Here is a 22,969-nt window from a genome sequence, read left to right as displayed (position 1 = left end):
GACTCTAACACTTTCTCAGGTTTTTCTCTCCATAGCGAGAGATTTTATTATTTAGCATTATTTTCCTTTTCCCGTGTGTTTGTTAAATAAATAGTTTTATCTTCTTCACTTTCCTTCGAGGAAAATTTATTTTCCCCGAACCTGGTGGGGGAGGGGTGGTGACCTGCCTTCTATCAGAGGATATATTTCTAAATTTGGCCAAACCGGTACAAATTTAGTAGCGCCCAATGTGGGGCTCGAAGGAAAGTGAAAAAAACCTGTAGTAATTACATTATGGCTTATGTTAAAGGAGTCCTGTGTTTCAAACTCACCATCTAAGTCCCATATTGTTTTACATCACACTTGTTTATAGAAGGTGTTCTTTCAGATGGCTGTACTGTGTTCCTGGTGAAGATCTTCAGTAGTATCTGTGTGGGAACTATGATAAGAAAAGGTTCATTTTATTGCGACCCTAAATTGCATTAACTTCAGAAATTGTTAATGTTAAGTGTAATTTTGTGATAGAAATGCTGTGGTGGTGTTCTGGTTTGGCCAAATTTAGAAATATATCCTCTGAGAGAAGGCAGGTCACCACCCCTCCCCCACCAGGTTCGGGGAAAATAAATTTTCCTCGAAGGAAAGTGAAAGAGATAGAAACTATTTATTTAACAAACACACGGGAAAAGGAAAATAATGCTAAATAATAAAATCTCTCGCTATGGAGAGAAAAACCTGGGAAAGTGTTAGAGTCCTCCCTTTGGTCTCCTCGGAGCTGGGGCTTGGCCCAGGGCCAGGCCCTCTGTGTTCGGTGGAAATTCCTCCCGATGTGTTCTGATATTGAAGCAGTCCAGTAGAAAAGGGAGAAAATCCGAAATTTCAGGGAAGGAAAAAAAAAATTCAACTCTCAGTCTCTCTCTGGAGAAAAAGAAGCTGAAACTGGCCAAAAAACTGACTCGGGGAGCAGCAAGCCGGGTGCTTCCTCCCTCCCCTGCCGCAGCTGAAAAAAAAAAGTCTCTATCTCTGTGTGACCTTGAACAAGCTGCAAACTGCTTTGAAAAAGTTTTGCTCAGTTTTTCCTTCCCCCTCTCAGGCTCAGTTTAAAGGCATAGAAAGGCACAAAAATTAATTTCTGGGCATAGGGCAGCGATATGGGATACACATCATAAAGTCACCCCAAGACAGGTGGTTATACTCAAAATGTATGTGTGTGTGTGTGTATTTATCAAAGGGTAAAAGAATTCTCAAATTTGTGACTGTTGGGAAAGCATATCAGTTTTACAGAATAGTGAATGAGTCCTGACAAATTTGTAGCAGTGTCTTGAACTGATTTTCTGGGAAGCTTTGGATTACTGTCTACATTCCCACTACCAAGACTACAGCTGCTTTCCAGCTTTTCTCCTGGCTACAAAAGAAGCTGTGAGAAACGAAGCCCACTCCTCTTTTTTTGGGGGGTTTTATAAATTTAATAAGGGACAATAGGGGACAAAGGTCACTTAAAGCAAAGGACAGCTCAGGGTGCTTAGCTCAAAGCCAGAGGCACCCCCACTTATACAAACTTCCTGGTTATATGCTTTAACATGCATATTAATAAACCATAATGCATATGCATAGTTTTCTGTGAACTAATTTACATTTTTTAAAGAAGGGATTAACATAGTTCCTCCCCTGGTTTGCCTTTTAGAGCATGCATATTATGATGTGAGGGTCTTTTGGGGTCTTCTCTGATGAAGGCTCAGGTCTTCCTCACATCTTGAACTTTTCAACTTTGTCTTTGGAGCATGCACAGTTATGGTGTTCCTAGGTCTTTCTGGGTCCAACCTGTTTGAATTCCTTTCTCATTAGCACATCCTGCTGCTTCTCTTGTCTATTTTTGAGATTATCCACCTGGCTTTCCATTTTTTTAAGCATTAAGCGATTAGTTAACCATATACTAGCTATTACATAGTATAAAAAGTTATAATTCAAATTATATAGGTATCTTATAACTCAAGCTATATAATCATCTTGTAACTTTAATCCTAGTTATAATGTTAATTAGTAAATACCTGCATAGCAAAGTTATTCTTAACATGCACATAATATTTCCTAACATATTCTAATACTTAATATTTCTTACATTTCACTACCCGCAAAAGCCAATGCTATAATAGCTGTTTATCACAAAGCTGATCATGCCTAATTACTTACAAGCCTAATTACTTAAAAAACCAAACCCAAACAAAAACCCCACAGTTGGTCTTATAGTCTTGACTTTGTTTCAGGATTACCTGTCATCTGATACATATAACAATTATTGTAATGCTCTTCTTTCTTCTGAAAGGTGAAACTAAACCAGATGAAAATTCAAACAAAGAAGCTTCTGAAGAAAAACGAGAAGAAAATAACGACTATCATCGAAGTGATGAACAGGTGGGTTTACTTCTGATATAGGGCATTTATTAGTTTTATTTTGCATTTCCACTTTAAATTATTATTTTTCTTAGATAAACTTTGTTCCCACTGACAGAGACAAGACACAACAGTCTTCCATGCTTTTGTGTATACTTGAGCTTCATCTTTTTTAATTAGGTAGCTGTGGAGAAATATGGTTTTGAGAATTTCATTAAGGTTTGATAGTTATAACTATTTCTGAGTTTCCTGAATACTGGCTAAACTCTGTGTTGGCTTTCATCTCAACTAGATTTCAAGTAATTTGGACCTTTTATCTGAGAGTCTACTCTCATGTAACTCTGGTGCATCAGGACTGAATATGCTTCAATAATTAGAATGAAAAGATTTTTATACTTAGTATTTAGTGTCATGTTTCAAACAAAACGTGTTTGAGTGTGAAACTTGCTATTGGAATACAGAAGTCACTGCCTTCATGTTTCCCGGATAACTGTCCAAAGTAAATTAAATTTGGGTTAATTTTCCATTTAATGATAGTGCAATGGTTATATTCAGATGGATTGCGCTTTGTATCAGATCATTTAAGTGCACAGAATAAAACTTATCCTAAAGACCTTAGACTAAATAAAAAAAACAGATGAAGAAAAGAAGAAGGAATTGAAGGACAGAGATCAAAAGGCCCTTTTTCCCCATATAATCTTTTGAACTTCAAAAATGTGTTTTATCATTTGCATCAGTAATTTTTAAATTTCAAAATATTATTTAAAAACATGCCTTAAATATTAAACTATGTTACTGGATTCAGATGTTAGATTAATGTATTGGTTTAAGACAATTTAAAGAGGTGGGAACTCTAAAATTAGTTACCTCCCCTTAATTCCAACCAATCCCTTTTCACCAATAAGGAATGAATACGAGTGGATATAAGTGAAAAAAGATCAGTTTACTAACAAATGGAACAGCAATAGGCAAAAAAATAGCAGTAAATAACTGCTTGATACAAAACTGCTTAATCTCACAAACCCCATAGGAACAGAGACCCGAAATACCGGAAATACCCTTCCCAAGACGGCACCTACTAGAGGTGGCCACATGGCTTGAAAGAGAAAGGGAAGATGATGTCACACCCTTCCCTTCCAAGATGGTGCCCTCAAGCGACTGCGTGGTCCCAGGAACAAAGGGACAAGATGGCAGAAACCCCTACCGAGAAAGGCAGGAGCCTACAGAGCAGTTCTAGCGGTAGATGAAGACTTGCCAGATCGTGTGGGGTCTGTGCAACCTCTCGCCTCTTCCTCCTGCTGTTTGCTGGGCTCCCCTGGTGTGCTGCTGCTGTACTCTGCACTGTGGATGGGGGGGAGGGGACCAGTCCATTGGCACCAGCACAGGGTGGCCCGATCCCAGGAACTTCCTTGCTTTTTTTCTCACTGCTGGCAGAATTTGCAAAGTTCACTTTGAAACAGTTTCTAATTGTGAAATGCAGTCTTTATGAGTGTCTACCATTGCAAACCCAAAACAACCACCTTCAAAGCGGAGCTCCTGCCTTCAGCAAAAGCTGCCATGAAAGAGAGAGCGTCTGCTTCCATAATCGTCTCTCTTGGAGTGGGGGCCAATTGAATTGGACCAGCTTGCTGGAGCAGGGCTGCCCTGCTTGGTGACAGACAGGCACCTGTGGAATTTGCCTCCAGGCAGTGCAAAACCACTAACTGCAGTCTCTCCAAGACAAGGAAAGAAAAAAATGAAGAGAACCCAAAAAGGGAAAACTCTCTGCCTAAGCAAAGACCAAGAAGTCAGTGAGGCAGAAACCACTCCACAAAAGAGCACAAGCTGCCTGCTTGAGCAGACTTAAAAAGCACCTGTGTTACCACACATACCCCCTCTCCCCCAGTTTCCCTGCTGCGGGGTCTTAAAGAGACAGTAAAAATTTTGGGCACAGATAGGTATGGAATACAAAAACAGCTTGGGTTACCCACGTGTCCCAGTTTGAGACAAATTCAGAGGAACATCCAAAATGAACGTCCTCTGATAGAAGGCAGGTTACAGCCACCCCTCCCCTACCAGGTTCGGAAAGAATTGTCCTCGGAGGAAAGCGGAAAAAAAAGTTTTATTTAACAAGCAGAGTGCACGCAGGCACGGGAAAAAAAAAGAAAATAATGCTAAATAATAAAACCTCTCGCTGTGGAGAGAACCTGGTAAAATTCAAAGTCCTTTGTGGGTGTGGCTTTCTCCTCTTCGGAGCTGGGGCTCGGCGTTGGCCCCTCCAGGCTGTGGTGTAGGGCCTCCTGGTATGTTCTGGTGTTGCTGAACAGTCCAGAAGAGAAGAAGAAGAAACCAAAGTCCCAGGGCTCTGTGCTTTAGCTAACGAACAAAAAACTAGCAAAAAACCAAGAGAATGCCACTCTCTTCCCTGCTGCAGAGAGCCGAGAGCTGAGAAAAACACCCAGGAAGATGCTTTCCTTGGCTTTGCAGCAGCAGAATGCAGGGGAGTGTGTGTCCTTGAGCACAAATCGCTCTGAAAATTTGCCTGGCTTCTCTCCCCCCTCTCCTGAGAAACAGCTTAAAGACACAGAAAGGCACAGGATTCATGTCTGGCATAGGGCAGACGATAGGGAATACAGTATCATACAGTCACCCCAGGACACCACGTCAATTAGAAACAGTCATTAAAAAGTGATAATGGTTTTGTCAGGGAGCAGCAAGGGCAGACTGCTAATCCATAGGGGCAGGGAAGCCAGGAGCCAAGAGTGACAGCAAGGCAGACAGGGGCACTGACCTCACCAAAAAGGGATTCAGTCCCACAATACCTGAATAAGGATAGCATAGCAGCTCTGGTGACAGTGAACAGATTCAGTCACAGTCGTGATCATCAGGAAAATCTTTAGTAATGAGGTAGGTCCAAGGTTAAGCCAGAAAGTAAAATCATTAAGTTGAATTCAGGTCTAGAGATGACAGTAACCAAGGTCATACACTGTTGCTGCCTGTTCTGAGCTTCCCCTCCCTCTCCCCAAGACAAGCCAGGACTTGCCTCTGCCATGTGCTCCTGAACTCCTTTGTTCCAAGCACGGGCAAAACCAAATGTAACTCAAACTCTTTAGCAGTGTCTGATTGGCCAGTCACCCCAGGTCCGCCCCCAGTCCTCCCCTTTCCCCTTCTCTGAATAAAAGAGACGATTGAGGGGAGGATCCACCTCTCTGGCTTTACAACTCTTTCTGTGAACATCTCTTGTCGTCTGTTTCTTTTTGAAAGCTTCTAACTGCGGGAAATTAGGCGAGTCAAGAGCTGTATTTCTCCCTCTTTGCTTCTGCTGGTGGTATTTGCTTTGCAGCTGATACAGGTACCGATTTTAGAGCTACTAAAATGCTAGATTGCCCGTGCTACCTCTCTGGGTTGCTCGAGGCTTTCTAAGGCATTGAACTACAAGCGCCAGCCGGTAAAAAGCTGAGAAGATACCTCCCTCAATGCACAGTCCAGTGATTACCAAGCCAAGTCTGTAGCGACAAAACAGGCCAAAGATCAAGCCAGGAAGTCCAATCTGTGGGTCAGGGTCTAGGCCAGGCACAGGCATGGCTGCAATGTATTTCATGACAGGAGGGAGCTTTTGCAGGAACTCAGGGAAAGAAACAGGATTTATTGCCTTTGGAAAAAGGGGCAGGCAACTCAGGAAGTGTTTAAGGATGTTGTTAGGATATGCAGAAAGAAAATTTGAGAGGCAAAAGCTCAGTTAGAACTTAATCTGGCCACTTCTCTAAAGGATAATAAAAAGGGTTTTTTAAAATATATTAATAACAAAAGGGTGGCCAAGGAAAACCTCCATTCTTTATTGGATGTGGGAGGGAATAGTCTCCAAAGATAAGGAAAAGGCTGAGGTACTTAATGACTTCTTTGCCTCAGCCCTCCACAGTAAGACCAGTAATCCTCACAACAACTGGCCTGGTGAGCTGGTAGACAGGGACAGGGAGCAGAAGGAACTCCCTGCAACCCAGGAGGAATTAATTAGTGAGCTGCTGAGCCACTTAGACACTCACAAGTCTATGAGACTGGAGGGAATTCACCCAAGGGTACTGATGGAGCTGGCGGAAGAGCTCACCAAGCCACTCTCCATCATTTATCACCAGTCTTGGCTAACCAGAGGGAGTCCCAGATGACTGGAGGTTGACCAATGTGACAACCATCCACAAGAAGGGCCAGAAGGAAGATCCAGGGAACTACAGGCCTGTCAGCTTGGCTTCAGTGTCCACCAAAGTTATGGAACAGGTCATCTTGAGCACGATCACGTGACACATACAGGACAACCAAGGGATAAGACCCAGACAGCATGGGTTTAGGAAAGGCAGGTCCTGTCTGACCAACCTGATCTCCTTTTATGACCAGGTGACCAACCTAGTGGATGAGGGCAGGCTGTGGATGTTGTCTACCTGGACTTCAACAGAAACTTTGACACCATTTTCCACAGCATTCTCTGGGAAAAGCTGGCAGCCCACAGCTTGGATAGGTGCATTGTTTGCTGGGTTAAGAACTGACTGGAAGGCTGGGCCCAGAGAATGGTGATGAATGGTGCCGCATCTGTTTGATGACCGGTCACTAGTGGTGTTCCCCAAGGCTCAGTATTGGGGCCAATCCTGTTTAAAATCTTTATTGATGATCTGGATGAGGCAATTGAGCAGATCCTCAGCAAGTTGTGTAGGAATGTTGATCCACTGGAGGGTAGAAGGGCTCTGCAGAGGGATCTGGACAGGCTGGATGAGGTTCATCAAGGCAAAGTCCTGTACTTGGGCCCCACAGCTCTATCTAACACTACAGGCTTGGGGAAGAGTGGCTGGAAAGCGGCCCACTGTAAAAGGACCTGGGTGTGCTGGTCGACAGCTGGTTGAACATGAGCCAGCATGTGCCCAGATGTTCAAGAAAGCAAATGGCATCCTGGCCTGTATCAGAAATAGTGTGGCCAGCAGGACCAGGAAAGTCATTCTTCCCCTGTACTTGGCACTGGTGACACTGCACCTTGAGTACTGTGTCCAGTTCTGGGCCCCTCAGTTCAGGAAAGACATTGAGGTGCTGCAGCATGTCCAGAGAAGGGCAACAGAGCTGGGGAAGGGTCTGGAGCACAAGTCTTATGAGGAACACCTGAAGGAGCTGGGGTTGTTTAGCCTGCAGAAGAGGAGGCTCAGGGGAGACCTTCTCACTCTCTACAACTACCTGAAAAGAGATTGTAGCCAGATGGGGATCAGTGTCTTCTCCCAGAGAACTAGTGACAGGACAAGAGGGGACAGTCTTAAGGAGCACCGGGGAGCTTTAGGTTGGACATTAGGAAGAATTTCTTCACAGAAAGGGTTGATAAACATTGGAATGGACTGCCCAGGGAGGTGGTGGAGTCGCCGTCCCTGGAGCTGTTTAAGGGAAGACTGGATGTGGCACTTACTGCCATCATCTAGTTGACATGGGGGTGTTCGGTCATAGGTTGGACTCCATGATCTCAGAGGTCTTTTCCAACCTACTTGATTCTGTGATTCATGCAAGGGGACCAACCAAGGACAGGATCTTCAGCTTAAATAATGTTGCTAAATGGAGCAGTGTGAGCTCCCACTGAAAATTCTTCAAGCTTTTTCTCAACTCTTCATTCACAACAGTTTCATGGTCATACAGCTACTTATCAAAATTGGCCCTGAGCCCAGACAACCAAACCCCCAGAGGGGAGGCTAATGAACTCAAGGTCCTGACAGGGTTTCATATTAGATATCTCACTTGGGCCTTGACCTAGGCTGCTTCTGAACTCGTTGGAACCTATTCAGTGTCCCAGTTTGAGACAAATTCGGAGGAACATCTAAAATGAACGTCCTCTGATAGAAGGCAGGTTACAGCCACCCCTCCCCCACCAGGTTCGGAAAGAATTGTCCTCGGAGGAAAGTGAAAAAAACCCTATTTATTTAACAAGTAAAGTGCATGCAGGCACGGGAAAAAAAAGAAAATAATGCTAAATAATAAAACCTCTCGCTGTGGGGAGAACCTGGTAAAATTCAAAGTCCTTGTGGGTGTAGTTCTCTCCTCTCCAGAGCTGGGGTTCGGCGTGGGCCCCCTCCGGGCCAGTGTGTAAGGCCTCCCGATGATGTTCTGGTGTTGCTGAACAGTCCAGAAGAGAAGCCAAAGTCCCAGGAAAACCTTTTTTTTCCCTCAGCTTATGAACAAGAAGCTAACTTAAAAAAAGCAAAGGAATGTAACTCTCTTCCCTGCTGCAGAAGCCGAGCAGCCGGGCAGAAGAAGCCAGCGAGCTATCTCTGTTTTTGAACACAGTGCTGAAGGAATTCCACCGGCTTCCCCCCTCCCCTTCCCCCCCGCCTCTCTTAAAGGTACAGAAAGGCACAGGTTTCATGTCTGGCATAGGGCAGACGATAGGGAATACAGTATCATACAGTCACCCCAGGACATTCAGTTAGAATGAAGCTCTGGAACAAGGCAGCCCTAATGTTCTGCATTGAACTTTTGTCCAGCTCCCTTTTGAGATGAATGGTGCTTAACATTAAGCTTACAAAATACTAGACAGGCTTTTTAAAATGACACTACAGGCATTTCACTTTAAAAAATACTGGTATTCTACATTTTCACCTTTTTGTTAGACTAATAAATGCTTCGTTTGAAATGCATAATGGGAACTGCAGAAAATTCTGTCAACTAGACCTAGCTGTTTTCTTTTTCGTAAAGGTAAGCATCTGCTTGGAATGCAATAGCAGCAAATTACGTGGACTGAAACGAAAATGGATCCGCTGCTCAGCACAAGCAACAGTCTTACATCTAAAGAAGTTCATTGCTAAAAAACTTAACCTTTCTTCTTTTAATGAGGTAATGTTTTAATGTTTAAAAATTATTTTTCAAATTAAAATCTTATGGATTATTTTCAAAACAGTGTCTTTCCTTTCAAACAGACTAAAAAAATGAAGCACACACTATTTCTCAATATAAAGGAACAGAAAATAAGGAGCTAAATGCAGAAAAATAGATTTTCCCCCAAATTTACCTCCTCACCTTTTAATTTAAGGAAGCTGTTCATCTTCCCTTTTTTCTCTCCCTCGGCTGCAATGAAGATATAGCTCTTACTGGTTCTTGGTTTTATTGACAGTGCAGCTCAGTGTGTTGTTCCATGACCAATTAAAAAACCTACCAAACAGGTTGGCTATATGGTTTCCACCTGTCTTAAAACTGGCTCCTTCAATATGTTTTGTTTGGTGGCCATAAATAAAGGGATACATTGCCGTAGCCGAGAGAATGATAGAATTATAGAATGGTTTGGGTTGGATGGGACCTAAAAGTTAATCTAGTTCCAAACTCCCTGCCATGGGTGGGGATGTCTTCCACTAGACCTGATTGCTTCAAGCCCTGTCCAACCTGGCCTTGAACACTTCCAGGGATGAGGCATCCACAACTTCTCTGGGCAACCTGTTCCAGTGCCTCACCACCCTCACAATAAAGAATTTCTTCCTAATACCTAATCTAAACCTACCTTCCTTCAGTTTGAAGCTATTACCCCTTGTCCTGTCACTACATGCACTTGTAAAAAGTCCCTCTCCAGCTTTCTTGTAAGCCCCCTTTAGAGTCTTCTTTTCTCCAGGCTGAACATAATCACAGAATAAGCTGAGTTGGAAGGGACCCACAAAGAACATTGAGTCCAACTCTTAGCCCTGCATAGCACCAACCCCAAGAGTCACACCATGTGGCCAAGAGTATAGTCCAAACACTTCTTGAACTCTGTCAGGCTTGGTGCTGTGACCATTTCCCTGGGGAGCCTGTTCCAGTGCTCAACCACCCTCTGGGTGAAGAATCTTTTTCTAATATCCAACCTAAACCTCCCCTGACAGCTTCAGGCCATTCCATCAGGTCCTGTCACTGGTCATGAGAGTGAAGAGATCAGTGTCTGCCCCTCCTCTTTCCCTGACAAGGAAGTTGTAGACTGTGATGAGGTCCCCCCTCAGTCTCCTCCAGGCTGAGCAGACCAAGTGACCTCAGGCACTCCTCATAAGGCTTCCCCTCAAGGCCCTTCACCATCTTTGTTGCCCTCCTTGGGATGCTCTTTAATAGTTTCTTATATTGTGGTGACCAAAACCGCACACAATATTCAAGGTCAACTCCAGCTCTCTCAGCCTGTCTTTATAGGAGATATGCTCCAGCCCACTGATCATCTTCTTGGCCCTCCTCTGGACTTGCTCCAAGAGGTCAATGTCTTTCTTGTGTTGGGGGCCCCAGAGCTGGATGCAGTATTCAAGGTAGAGTCTCACGAGAGTCGAACAGAGGGGGAGAATCACCTCCTTTGACCTGCTGTCCATACTACTTTTCATGCAGCCAAAGATATGATCGGCTTTCTGGGCTACAAGCATGCATTGTTAGGTCACGTCAAGCTTCTAATCCACGAACATCCTAATCCTGTATTGATGCTTGGGATTGCTTCAACTCGCATGCAGGACCTTGCAAATGGCCCTGTTGAACTTCATGAGGTTCACAGAATCACAGAATCACCGGGTTGGAAGAGACCTTCAAGATCACTGAGTCCAAGCCATGCCCTAACACCAACTAAACCATGGCACTGAGTGCCACATCCAATCTTTTTTTAAACATGTCCAGGGATGGTGACTCCACCACCTCTCCCGGCAGACGATCCCAAAACTTTATCACTCTTTCAGTAAAAAACCTCTTCCTAACATCCAACCTAAATTTCCCTTGGCACAGCTTGAGACCATGTCCTTTTGTTCTATCAGTTGTTGCCTGGAAAAAGAGACCAACCCCCACCTGACTACAACCACCTTTCAGGGAGTTGTAGAGAGTGATACGGTCAACTCTTTTTTCTCCAGGCTAAAAAACCCCAGCTCCCTTAGTCATTCCTCACAGGACTTGTGTTCCAAGCCCCTCACCAGCCTTGTTGCCCTCCTTTGGATGCATTCAAGTGTCTCAATATCCTTCCTGAACTGAGGGGCCCAGAACTGGACACAGTACTCAAGGTGCGGCCTCACCAGTGCTGAGTACAGGGGAAGAATGACTTCCCTGGTCCTGCTGGCCACACTATTCCTGATACAGGCCAGGATGCCGTTGGCCTTCTTGGCCATCTGGGCACACTGCTGGCTCATGTTCAGCTGGCTGTCAACCAGTACCCCCAGGTCCCTTTCTGCCTGGCTACTGTCCAGCCACACTGTCTCCATCCTATAACATTGCAGGGGGTTATTGTGACCAAAATGCAGGACTTGGCACTTGGACTTATCAAACTTCATCTTATTGGACTCTGCCTATCCATCCAACCGTTCCAGGTCTCTCTGCAGATCCCTCCTACCATCCAACAGATTGACACACGCTCCCAGCTTAGTGTCATCTGTAAATTTACTAATAGTAGACTCAATACCCTCATCCATATCATCAATAAAAATATTGAACAGAACTGGCCCCAGCATAGACCCCTGAGGGACACCAGTAGTGACTGGCCACCAATTGGATGCAGCACTGTTCACCACCACTCTCTGGGCCCAGCCATCCAGCCAGTTCTTAACCCAGAAAAGAGTGCTCCTGTCCAAGCTGTGGGCTGCCAGCTTTTCCAGGAGTGTGCTGTGGGAGACAGTGTCAAAGGCCTTGCTGAAGTACAGGTAGACAACATCCACAGCCCTTCCTGCATCCACCAGGCGGGTCACCTGGTCATTAAAGGAGATCAGATTGGTCAAACACGACCAGCCCCTCCTAAACCCGTGTTGGCTGGGTCTGATCCCCCAGCCATCCTGTAGGTGCTGTGTGATGGCACGCAGAATAAACTGCTCCATTACCTTACCAGGTACTGAGGACAGACAGACTGGCGTATAATTTCCAGGATCCTCCTTCCTACCCTTCTTGTGAATGGGTGTCACATTGGCTGGCTTCCAGTCAGCTGGAACTGCACCAGTGAGCCAGGACTGTTGGTAAATGATGGAGAGCAGCTTCTCAAGCTCCTCTGCCATCTCCCTCATCACCCTGGGATAGATTCCATCTGGTCCTGTAGATTTATGAACATCCAAGCAGCTCAGCAGTTCTCTGACTGCCTCCTCCTGGATAACAGGGGACCATCCTGCTCCCTGACACCATCTACCAGCCCAGGAGGACAGTTGTCCTGAGGACAAGCTGTCTTCCCACTAAAGACTGAGGCAAAGAAGGCGTTAACCACTTCCGCCTTCTCCCCATCTGTGGTCACTAAATTCCCTCCTGCATCCAGTAGAGAACCGAGGTTGTTCTTACCCTCCCTTTTGCCATTCATATATTTGTAAAAATATTTTTTATTATCCTTCATAAGAGTTGCCAAGTTAAGTTCTAACTCAGCTTTGGCCTCTCAATTTTTTTCCTACATGCCCTAAAACCCCCTTAAATATTTCCTGAGATACCAGACCCTCCCTCCAAAGATGATACATCCTCTTTTTATTCCTAAGTTCCTTCATAAGCTCCCTGCCCATCCAGGCTGGACATTTGTGTCTTCGACTCACGGCACACAGGGACAGTCTGTTCCTGTGCCCTCAAGATCTCTGTTTTGAGGCATGCCCGCCCTTCCTGAATTCCTTTTTATTTTTAAGGGCTGCTTCCCAAGGAATTCTTCGAATAAGTCCCCTAAATAGGCCAAAGTCTGCCCTCCAGAAATCCAATGTAGAAGTTTTATTGATGTTCTTCCTCATTTCACCAAATATTGAGAACTCTATAATTTCATGATCACTGTGCCCCAGATGGCCTCCAACCACCACATCTACCACCAGCCCATCTCTATTTGCAAACAGCAGGTCTAGCGTAGTCCCTCCTCTGGTGGGCTCACTCACCAGCTGTGACAAAAAGTTGACCTCCACACACTCTAAGAACCTCCTGGACTGCCTCCTTTCTGCTGTATTAAGTTCCCATCAGATGTCTGGTAGGTTAAAGTCACCTACAAGAACAAGGGCTGGTGAACCTGAAATATCCTCCAGCTGCTTGTAGAATAAATGATCCACCTCTTCTTCCTGGCTGGGTGGTCGATAACAGACTTCCACCAGGATGTCAGCCTTGTTGGCCTTCCCCTTAATTCTTACCCATAGGCACTCGACTTCATCATCATTGGTTTCAATACCCATGGCATCAAAAGCCTCCCTAATATAAAGGGCCACCCCTCCACCTCTTTTCCCTTTCCTGTCTCTTCTGAAGAGCTTGTGTAGTGCAGTGCTCCATCTATGTGAGTCGTCCCACCACGTTTCCATGATGGCAACTGCATCATAGCTTTGCTGTTGTACCGTGACTTCCAGCTCTTCTTGTTTGTTACCCATGCTGCGTGCATTAGCATACATGAATTTCAGCTGGGCTGCTATTTCACCCCTAACTCTGGCTTACACCCCTTGGGCCTGCTTCCGGAGAGCCCAGTTGCATCCCCTTCCCCCTTCAAACCTATTTTAAAGCCCTCCCAATGAGTTCTGCCATTTCATGGGCTAAAAACATTTTGCCTTTAACAGAGAGATGGAGTCCATCTGGTTCCAGCAGTCCAGGTGCCATAAAAGTTGCCCTATGATCCAAGAGCCCAAAATTCTGCTGATGACACCAACCCTTGAGCAACTTGTTGATAATGTCGGCTGTCCTTTTCCTTTCATCATTCATCTCTGCCACCAAAGGGACTGAGCGGAACACTATCTGTGCTCCTGCCCTATCAACCACTTGACACAGTGTCCTGAAGTCCCTTTTAATTGCCCTAGTGCTCCTCTTTCAATCTCATTGGTGCCTTTTCCTGGTCTTAAAATCAAGAGTCATACATGGTTAGAGGGGAAAAAAGGGATTTTACCTTGGTATTTATTTTAAGGATCCTTAGGCGCACCACATCCAGGTCGAATGCACCAAAATGCACACCACACTGCCCCCCCCCAAAAAAGGTGTTGTATAACATTATAGGTTTTACTAATTTTCATATCTATCAAAAATTCCCCAATGAGAGGGTTGAATGAACCCCCCTCCCCAAGGAGCCTTCCCCTGAATGGTTCTATCTTAGTTTACAGAATGTGTTCTGGAGAGGACCTTGGGGTCTGGGGCACACAGATCCCTAACTACAAAGCTTCTAAAATGTTTAGTCTCTCAGCTTGACAAACAAGTCCAAGAATGTCGGCAAAAAGCACTAAGAATACAGAAGTTGTAAAAAGGTATAACAGGGGTTGTCCTGGGTTGCAGTGTATTCTATTACCATCCTCAGGAGCTGTTGAAACCAGGTGGGGCAGTGTTTCCTTGCCTCCTCCCCCCAGACTATCTTTCTGTTAATTGCCCATCATTGTCCTGCCGCCTGACTCAGAGATAACTCCCTCCGGACTATCTTCTGTTAATGAGCCTAATCAACACTTTGCCTCATGACTCATTACCCCATTGTGAGATGCTCCACCCAGAGGGAGGAACCAAGCATCCCATCGTGGATATAATCTGAGGCTGAACACCAGAGACACCGGCTTCCCACTGGATTTCCAGAGGACAGGAGCTACACAGCCACCACTGGACTTCCTGAGGAAGAGCAGACTGTTTTACTACAGGATCACTGCTTCAGAGGACTGCAGCCACCATTCTACCAGACTGCTACCACCACCCTGCCTAACAGGGTGTCAGGTTGTACCTTGACTCTGTCAGTTTGACAGTGTTTTCTTTTACCTTTTTTTCCCCTTTTCTTTAATTTCCATTAAATTGTTATTCTGACTTGGTGCCTCCCACTGGTTTGTTTTCAAACTAGCACATAATTTGGCGCCCAATGTGGGGCGGCTCTGAGAGAAAGTCAGAATCACAATTTTGTGTTAACGGAAACCTATTCACCGTGGTGCTCAGCTTGTCTACGTGGGTACTGTATCTTGCTCTCTATATTTTTCCTCACATGGGGAACTACCTGCCTGTAGTATTACTCCTGTTAAAACCAGGGAATGGTATGAGAATTGCTTTAATGGTTTATTATGCCTACAGCATAATAACCTGTGAGGCGATGAATACCATTCGGAGTATATACTCGGTTTTGTTTGGCTGTCCTAGTCTGGGCTCCTATGTCTGGGATCTCCTCAACAATCGCACCCAGCCCCTGGTGGGAGGAGTAGAGAGTGGTTTCTTCCAGCCTTTCAGGCCAGGCACAGCAGTTTTTGAAAATATTGAATTCCCTCTGGATGTCAAAGACGGCATAAACTTGCTGTCAGTTCTGCTTTGTCTTCTCTGTACAGCCTGCACCATGTACACCATGCTTAGAATCAGAGCTATGGCACAGCATCCTCAGGATGAGGGAGGGAAAAAGAGCAGAGCAACAAACACCATGCCTACGCAGACTGACACAGAGGAGAAAGAAACCAAATGCAAAGCAACAGCGTCCATGTCTACGCAGACTGTCACCGAGGAGAAAGAACCCAGATGCAAGACAACAGCGTCCATGTCTACACAGACTGACACAGAGGAGAAAGAAACCAAATGCAAAACAACAGCGTCCATGTCCACACAGACTGACACAGAGGAGAAAGAACCCAGACGCAAGACAACAGCGTCCATGTCCACGCAGACTGACACAGAGGAGAAGGGAACCAAAAGCACTGTCAGCGTCCCCATGCAAACCATCACTGAACCAGAACAGCCTAAACCGATTGCAGTTGCCCCCGTGCAGAAGAAGAAATCAAAAAGCAAATCAGTCCGCATAGTGACTGACGAGGATGCAGCAGGACCTTCGCACCCAGCAGAAGAGGCAGAGCCAGAGATCATCACTCGGTCGCTATCCCTGGGTGAGCTGCGAGACCTGCGGAGGGAATTCACCCGCCAGACGAACGAGTCTATCCTGACCTGGCTGCTCCGCATCTGGGACGCTGCAGCCAATGACACCATTCTGGACGGAAGTGAGGCCAGGCAACTGGGATCTCTGTCCCGGGATGTGGTCATTGACCAGGGGATCGGGAGAACCCAAGAAACCCTCAGCCTCTGGCGGCGACTGCTTACAAGTGTAAGGGACAGGTACCTTTGTAAAGAAGACCTCCAGGTGCACCAAGGAAAATGGAGCACAATGGAACAAGGTATCCGGTGCCTGAGGGAATTGGCTGTGCTGGAGATCATTTTCTCAGAAGATGAGAGATTTCCTAAGAGCCCAGATGGTGTCCAGTGCACGTCACAGATGTGGTTGAGGTTTGCACGCCTTGGACCAGAGATATACTCCGGTTACCTGGCAACACTGCAATGGAGGGAAGGCGAGGACAGGGTGGGCGTCTTGGTGAACAAACTGAGGATTTACGAGGATACCGTCACAGCCCCGTTTCGCACCCATGTCTCATCCGTGGAAACAAGTCTTTTGGCTGAGCAAGTCCGGAGCTTGATTGAAGAAGGCCATCAAAAACTGAAAAAGGAACTTAAGGAAGAGATTTACCACATCCCACCAGAACCAACAAGAGTCTCTGCCATTAGGAGCCGGCGACCCCCAACCAGGGAGAGAGGATACACCCCACGAGGTAACCTCTGGTTTTTCCTTCAGGAACATGGAGAAGACATGAGTAAGTGGGATGGAAAACCCACCTCCTCCTTAGCAGCTCGGGTACGTGAACTAAAAAGAGGGACAACTACCACAAGAAGCGCATCTAGAGTCAACATTGCCCCGGTCTCCCGCACACAGAACTCCAGACGGTACCGGAATGATAATATGACCGATCCTCTTGAAGGGACCTCAGGAACGTATTCACCGGAAGGGAGCAACATGCAACATGACCAGGAATAGAGGGGCCCTGCCTCTAGCCAGGTAGAGGAAAGGGAGAATCGGGTCTTTTGGACTGTGTGGGTCCGATGGCCTGGCACATCTGACCCACAAAGATACACGGCTTTGGTTGACACCGGTGCTCAATGTACTCTGATGCCATCAAGGTATGTGGGAGCAGAACCCATTTCTATTTCTGGGGTGACAGGAGGATCCCAGCAGCTGACTGTACTGGAAGCTGAAGTGAGTTTAACTGGGAACGAGTGGCAGAAACACCCCATCGTGACTGGCCCGGAGGCCCCGTGCATTCTCGGCATAGACTATCTCAGAAATGGATATTTCAAGGACCCAAAAGGACATCGTTGGGCTTTTGGGATAGCTGCTGTGGAGACAGAAGATATCAGACGACTGAGTACATTGCCTGGCCTCTCAGATGACCCCTCTGCCGTGGGACTGCTAAGAGTTGCAGAACAACAGGTGCCAATCGCCACAGCAACAGTGCACCGCCGGCAATACCGCACTGACAGAGACTCTGTGGTTCCCATCCATGAGATGATTCGCAAACTGGAGAGCCAAGGGGTGGTCAGCAAGGCCCATTCACCTTTCAACAGCCCTATATGGCCAGTGCGTAAGTCCAGTGGAGAATGGAGGCTGACGGTGGACTACCGTGGCCTGAATGAGGTCACGCCACCATTGAGCGCCGCTGTGCCGGACATGTTGGAACTTCAGTACGAGCTGGAGTCCAAAGCAGCGAAGTGGTACGCCACTATTGACATTGCCAATGCCTTCTTCTCCATTCCTTTGGCAGCAGAGTGCAGGCCCCAGTTTGCTTTTACCTGGAAGGGTGTGCAATACACCTGGAACCGACTGCCCCAGGGGTGGAAGCACAGTCCCACCATTTGCCACGGACTGATCCAGACTGCATTGGAAAAGGGTGAGGCTCCAGAACATCTGCAATACATCGATGACATCATCGTGTGGGGAAACACAGCAAAGGAAGTGTTTGAGAAAGGAGAGAAAATCATCCAGATTCTCCTGGAAGCTGGCTTTGCCATCAAAAGGAGCAAAGTCAAGGGACCTGCCCAAGAGATCCAGTTCCTGGGAGTAAAGTGGCAAGATGGACGACGTCAGATTCCCACTGAGGTCATCAATAAGATCACTGCGATGTCTCCACCGACCAGCAAGAAGGAAACACAAGCTTTCCTAGGCGCCATAGGTTTCTGGAGGATGCACATTCCCGAGTACAGCCAGATCGTGAGCCCTCTCTACCTGGCTACCCGCAAGAAGAATGATTTCCACTGGGGCCCTGAACAGCAGCAAGCCTTCGCCCAGATCAAACAGGAAATCGCTCATGCGGTAGCCCTTGGCCCAGTCAGGACAGGACCAGAGGTGAAGAACGTGCTCTACTCTGCAGCCGGGAACAATGGTCTGTCCTGGAGCCTCTGGCAGAAGGTGCCTGGTGAGACTCGTGGCCGACCACTGGGATTCTGGAGCCGAAGCTACAGAGGGTCTGAAGCCAACTACACTCCCACAGAGAAGGAAATCTTGGCAGCCTATGAAGGAGTCCAAGCTGCCTCAGAGGTAATTGGCACTGAAGCACAGTTGCTTCTGGCACCCCGACTACCAGTGCTGGGTTGGATGTTCAAGGGAAAGGTTCCTTCCACGCATCATGCCACCGACACCACATGGAGCAAGTGGATCGCCCTCATCACACAGCGTGCCCGTATTGGAAACCCGAATCGCCCTGGGATTCTAGAAATTGTAACAAACTGGCCTGAAGGTGAGACTTTTGGATTATCTTCTGAAGAAGAGGAAGAGCAAGTGACCCGTGCTGAGGAAGCCCCACCATATAATGAGCTACCGGAGACTGAAAGACGTTATGCCCTCTTCACTGATGGTTCCTGCCGAATTGTAGGCGCTAATCGAAAGTGGAAAGCTGCAGTATGGAGCCCCACACGACGAGTTGCACAAGCTACCGAGGGACAAGGTGGATCGAGTCAGGTTGCAGAGCTTAAAGCCGTCCAGCTGGCTTTGGATATTGCTGAACGAGAGAAGTGGCCGAGGCTCTATCTCTACACCGACTCGTGGATGGTAGCTAATGCTCTGTGGGGATGGCTGGATCGCTGGAGAAAGGCCAACTGGCAGCGCAGAGGGAAGCCCATCTGGGCCGCTGAGATTTGGCAGGACATCGCCGCCCGAGTAGAGAAGCTGACCATGAGGGTTCGACACGTGGATGCGCACGTACCCAAGAGTCGGGCTAATGAAGAACATCGCAACAACGAGCAGGTGGACCGAGCTGCCAAGGTGAAAGTATCACAGGTGGATCTGGACTGGCAGCACAAGGGAGAATTATTCCTAGCTCGTTGGGCCCATGATGCCTCTGGTCATCAGGGGAGAGATGCAACATACCGATGGGCCCGTGACCGAGGGGTGGACCTTTCCATGGACAGCATCTCACAGGTCATCCACAGTTGTGAGACCTGTGCTGCAATCAAACAGGCCAAGCGGGTGAAGCCTCTGTGGTATGGTGGACGATGGTCAAAGTACAGGTATGGTGAAGCCTGGCAAGTTGACTACATCACCCTTCCCCAAACCCGCCAAGGCAAGCACTACGTGTTGACCATGGTTGAAGCAACCACTGGATGGCTGGAGACCTACCCTGTGCCTCATGCTACAGCCCGGAACACCATCCTGGGCCTGGAAAAGCAAGTCCTGTGGAGACATGGCACCCCTGACAGGATCGAGTCGGACAACGGGACTCATTTTAAGAACAGCCTCATCAACACCTGGGCCAGAGAACACGGTATCGAATGGATATATCATATTCCTTATCATGCACCAGCTGCCGGAAAAGTTGAACGCTGCAATGGACTACTTAAAACCACCCTAAAGGCACTTGGTGGGGGGACCTTCAAAAATTGGGAAGTGAACTTAGCAAAGGCCACCTGGGTGGTCAATACCCGAGGGTCCATCAATCGAGCTGGTCCCGCCGAGTCTGAACCCTTGCACACAGTGGATGGAGATAGAGTCCCTGTGGTACACCTGAGAGGTATTTTAGGAAAGACTGTTTGGATTAATCCCACCTCAGGCAAAGGCAAACCCATCCGTGGGATTGTCTTTGCTCAAGGACCTGGTTGCACTTGGTGGGTAATGCAGAAAGATGGGGAAACCCGTTGTGTACCACAAGGAGACCTAATCTTAGGTGAGAACGGTGTGTAGATTTCACTGTGTATATATATATATATATATGTATGTGTGTTTTAGAGTTTAAGAAGGTATTGATTTGGGATAATGTAGATGGTAATAGAATAAGGGGTGGATAATGTCCTGGGTTGCAGTGTATTCTATTACCATCCTCAGGAGCTGTTGAAACCAGGTGGGGCAGTGTTTCCTTGCCTCCTCCCCCCAGACTATCTTTCTGTTAATTGCCCATCATTGTCCTGCCGCCTGACTCAGAGATAACTCCCTCCGGACTATCTTCTGTTAATGAGCCTAATCAACACTTTGCCTCATGACTCATTACCCCATTGTGAGATGCTCCACCCAGAGGGAGGAACCAAGCATCCCATCGTGGATATAATCTGAGGCTGAACACCAGAGACACCGGCTTCCCACTGGATTTCCAGAGGACAGGAGCTACACAGCCACCACTGGACTTCCTGAGGAAGAGCAGACTGTTTTACTACAGGATCACTGCTTCAGAGGACTGCAGCCACCATTCTACCAGACTGCTACCACCACCCTGCCTAACAGGGTGTCAGGTTGTACCTTGACTCTGTCAGTTTGACAGTGTTTTCTTTTACCTTTTTTTCCCCTTTTCTTTAATTTCCATTAAATTGTTATTCTGACTTGGTGCCTCCCACTGGTTTGTTTTCAAACTAGCACAGGGGTATAAAAGAAAAGGCAAAAAATCATCATGGCATCATCATCACTGCCAGCCTGGAGTATCAACAATGGGTAATAATTAGAGGGCTGAATCGGCCCAGGGAGTCTCTTGGTAATATCCCGTCCCCAGGCCCCAGGGAGGCAGCAGACCTCCCTGTGGGATGGGTCTGGTCAATACATAGGGCTCTCTGTTCCCCTCAGAAGGGAGTCACCTACTACAACTACCCTTCTTTTCTTTATAATGTTAGAGGTAGTGATCTGTCTGATAGACAAAATAGAATTGGGAGGCTCACTGGGCAGATTATTTTCTTCGATGCCATCTGGCTGACCTTCCTCATCCAGGGCCTCATACCTATTCTGATCTGGCACCTGGGTATGTGATGGAGGTCGGGAGGAATTTTTATTACCTCCCCGAGTAGGAACCCATTTCCACTCCATCCACCAGGTGTCCTCCTATTACCTGATGGTGGGAGGCATGGCAGTCCTCTGACTCCTGGGGGACTTCTCTCAGTGATAGAAGGGTGAAACTCCACCAGTCTATTTCCCTTTCACTTTCTCTAATGCTCCTTAGTCTTTCTACTTCCTCCTTAAGCGTGGCCACCAGGGAAAGGATATCATTCACCTGTTCACACTTCAGGCAGGAGTCTTTTACAGTGTCCCCTGGTACTATTGACAAGTTCAAACAGTCATCACAGGAAAGGGTCTGGACAGATGTGTTCTTCTTGGAGCGTTCTGTTTGGCTAGGTACACTTTTACTCACTGTAGCTTTTGATCGTGTAAAGACCATTGCTAAAAAAACCCCAACCAACCAAATCTCAACACAAAAATAAACTAGAAACCCTACTAGCAGGAGGATACCTACAACCCTGCCTGCTTGCCCTGCCTGCGCAAACTGCCTCGCCACGCCCTCGGAGACGTGCCCCGCTCCTGTTTGCCCGCTCCGGGTCGCCACGCTCTCTATAACCCTCTTTTAATCACACTGTGGCTGGCTGGAGGAAAGCCGGCCCTACACCTGCGCAAGAGAGAAGCACCCACCTGCTCAGCCCTCTTTTAATCACACCACCGCTGGCAGGAGGAAACCCCGCCCTATGCCTGCACCCACAGGCATACAGGCCCACATCTCAAGCATGTCAAGGTCCCTCTGGATGGCATCCTGCTCCTCCAACGTCAACTGCACCACACAGCTTGGTGTTGCTGGCAAACTTGCTGAGGGTGCAGTCAATCCCACTCTCCATGTCTCTGACAAGGATGTTAAACAGTGCCGGTCCCAATACCAACCCCTGAGGAATGCCACTCATCACTGGTCTCCACATGGACATCGAGCTGCTGACCACAGCTCTTTGAGTGTGACCATCCAGCCAATTCCTTATCCACCAAGTGGTCCACCCAACAGATCCACGCCTCTCAATTTTAGAGACAAGGATGTTGGGCAGGACCCTGTCAAATGTTTTGCACAAGTCCAAATAGATGACATCAATTGCTTTTCAGTTATCCACCAACACTGTAACCCCATCGTAGAAGGCCACCAAATTTGTCAGATGTGATTTGACCTTAGTGAAGCCATGTTGGCTGTCAACACTCAATTCCTTATTTTCCAAGTGCCTTAGCATAGTTTCCAGGAGAATCTGCTCCATGATCTTGCCAGGCAACGAGGTAAGACTGACTGGCCTATAGTTTCCCATGTCTTTTTTTCCCCCCTTTTTAAAAAATGGGGATAATGCTTCCCCTTTACTGGTCAGTGGGAACTTCACTGGACTACCACAACTTCTCAAATATGATGGATAGTGGCTTAGCCACTTCCTTCACCAGTTCCCTCAGGAGCCGTGGATGCATCTCTTAAAGTGCCATGGAATTTTGCACCTTCAGATTCCTTAAATGGTCTCGAACCTGATCTTCTCCTACAGTGGGTGGTTCTTCATTCTCCCAGTCCCTTCCTATGCCTTCTGCGATTTGGGTGGTTGTTGCAGTGGGGATACTGCAACATGATGTACCAAACCAGGAGTCCCGTGGAAAAGAAATATCTATGGACAGATTCTTGCTATATGT

The 22,969-nt window shown here is 47.1% G+C and overlaps 1 protein-coding gene across 1 annotated transcript in view; it reads left to right on the top strand.

Moving 5' to 3' along the window:
- Positions 1 to 22,969, top strand: part of LOC116437393 (polycomb group RING finger protein 3-like) — a 96,849-nt gene that overhangs the window by 24,367 nt on the left and 49,513 nt on the right. Inside the window, exons 5-6 of the mRNA XM_032095059.1 lie at positions 2,300 to 2,388; positions 9,058 to 9,195. Of these exons, the coding sequence (XP_031950950.1) occupies positions 2,300 to 2,388; positions 9,058 to 9,195 (227 nt within the window). The remainder of the gene's footprint in view (positions 1 to 2,299; positions 2,389 to 9,057; positions 9,196 to 22,969) is intronic.

The sequence above is a fragment of the Corvus moneduloides genome, chromosome W (genome assembly GCF_009650955.1).
Source record: "Corvus moneduloides isolate bCorMon1 chromosome W, bCorMon1.pri, whole genome shotgun sequence".
NCBI classification, from domain to species: domain Eukaryota; kingdom Metazoa; phylum Chordata; class Aves; order Passeriformes; family Corvidae; genus Corvus; species Corvus moneduloides.
The sequence above is the reverse complement of the archived record's forward strand: the minus strand, read 5'-3'. Positions and strand labels throughout refer to the sequence as shown.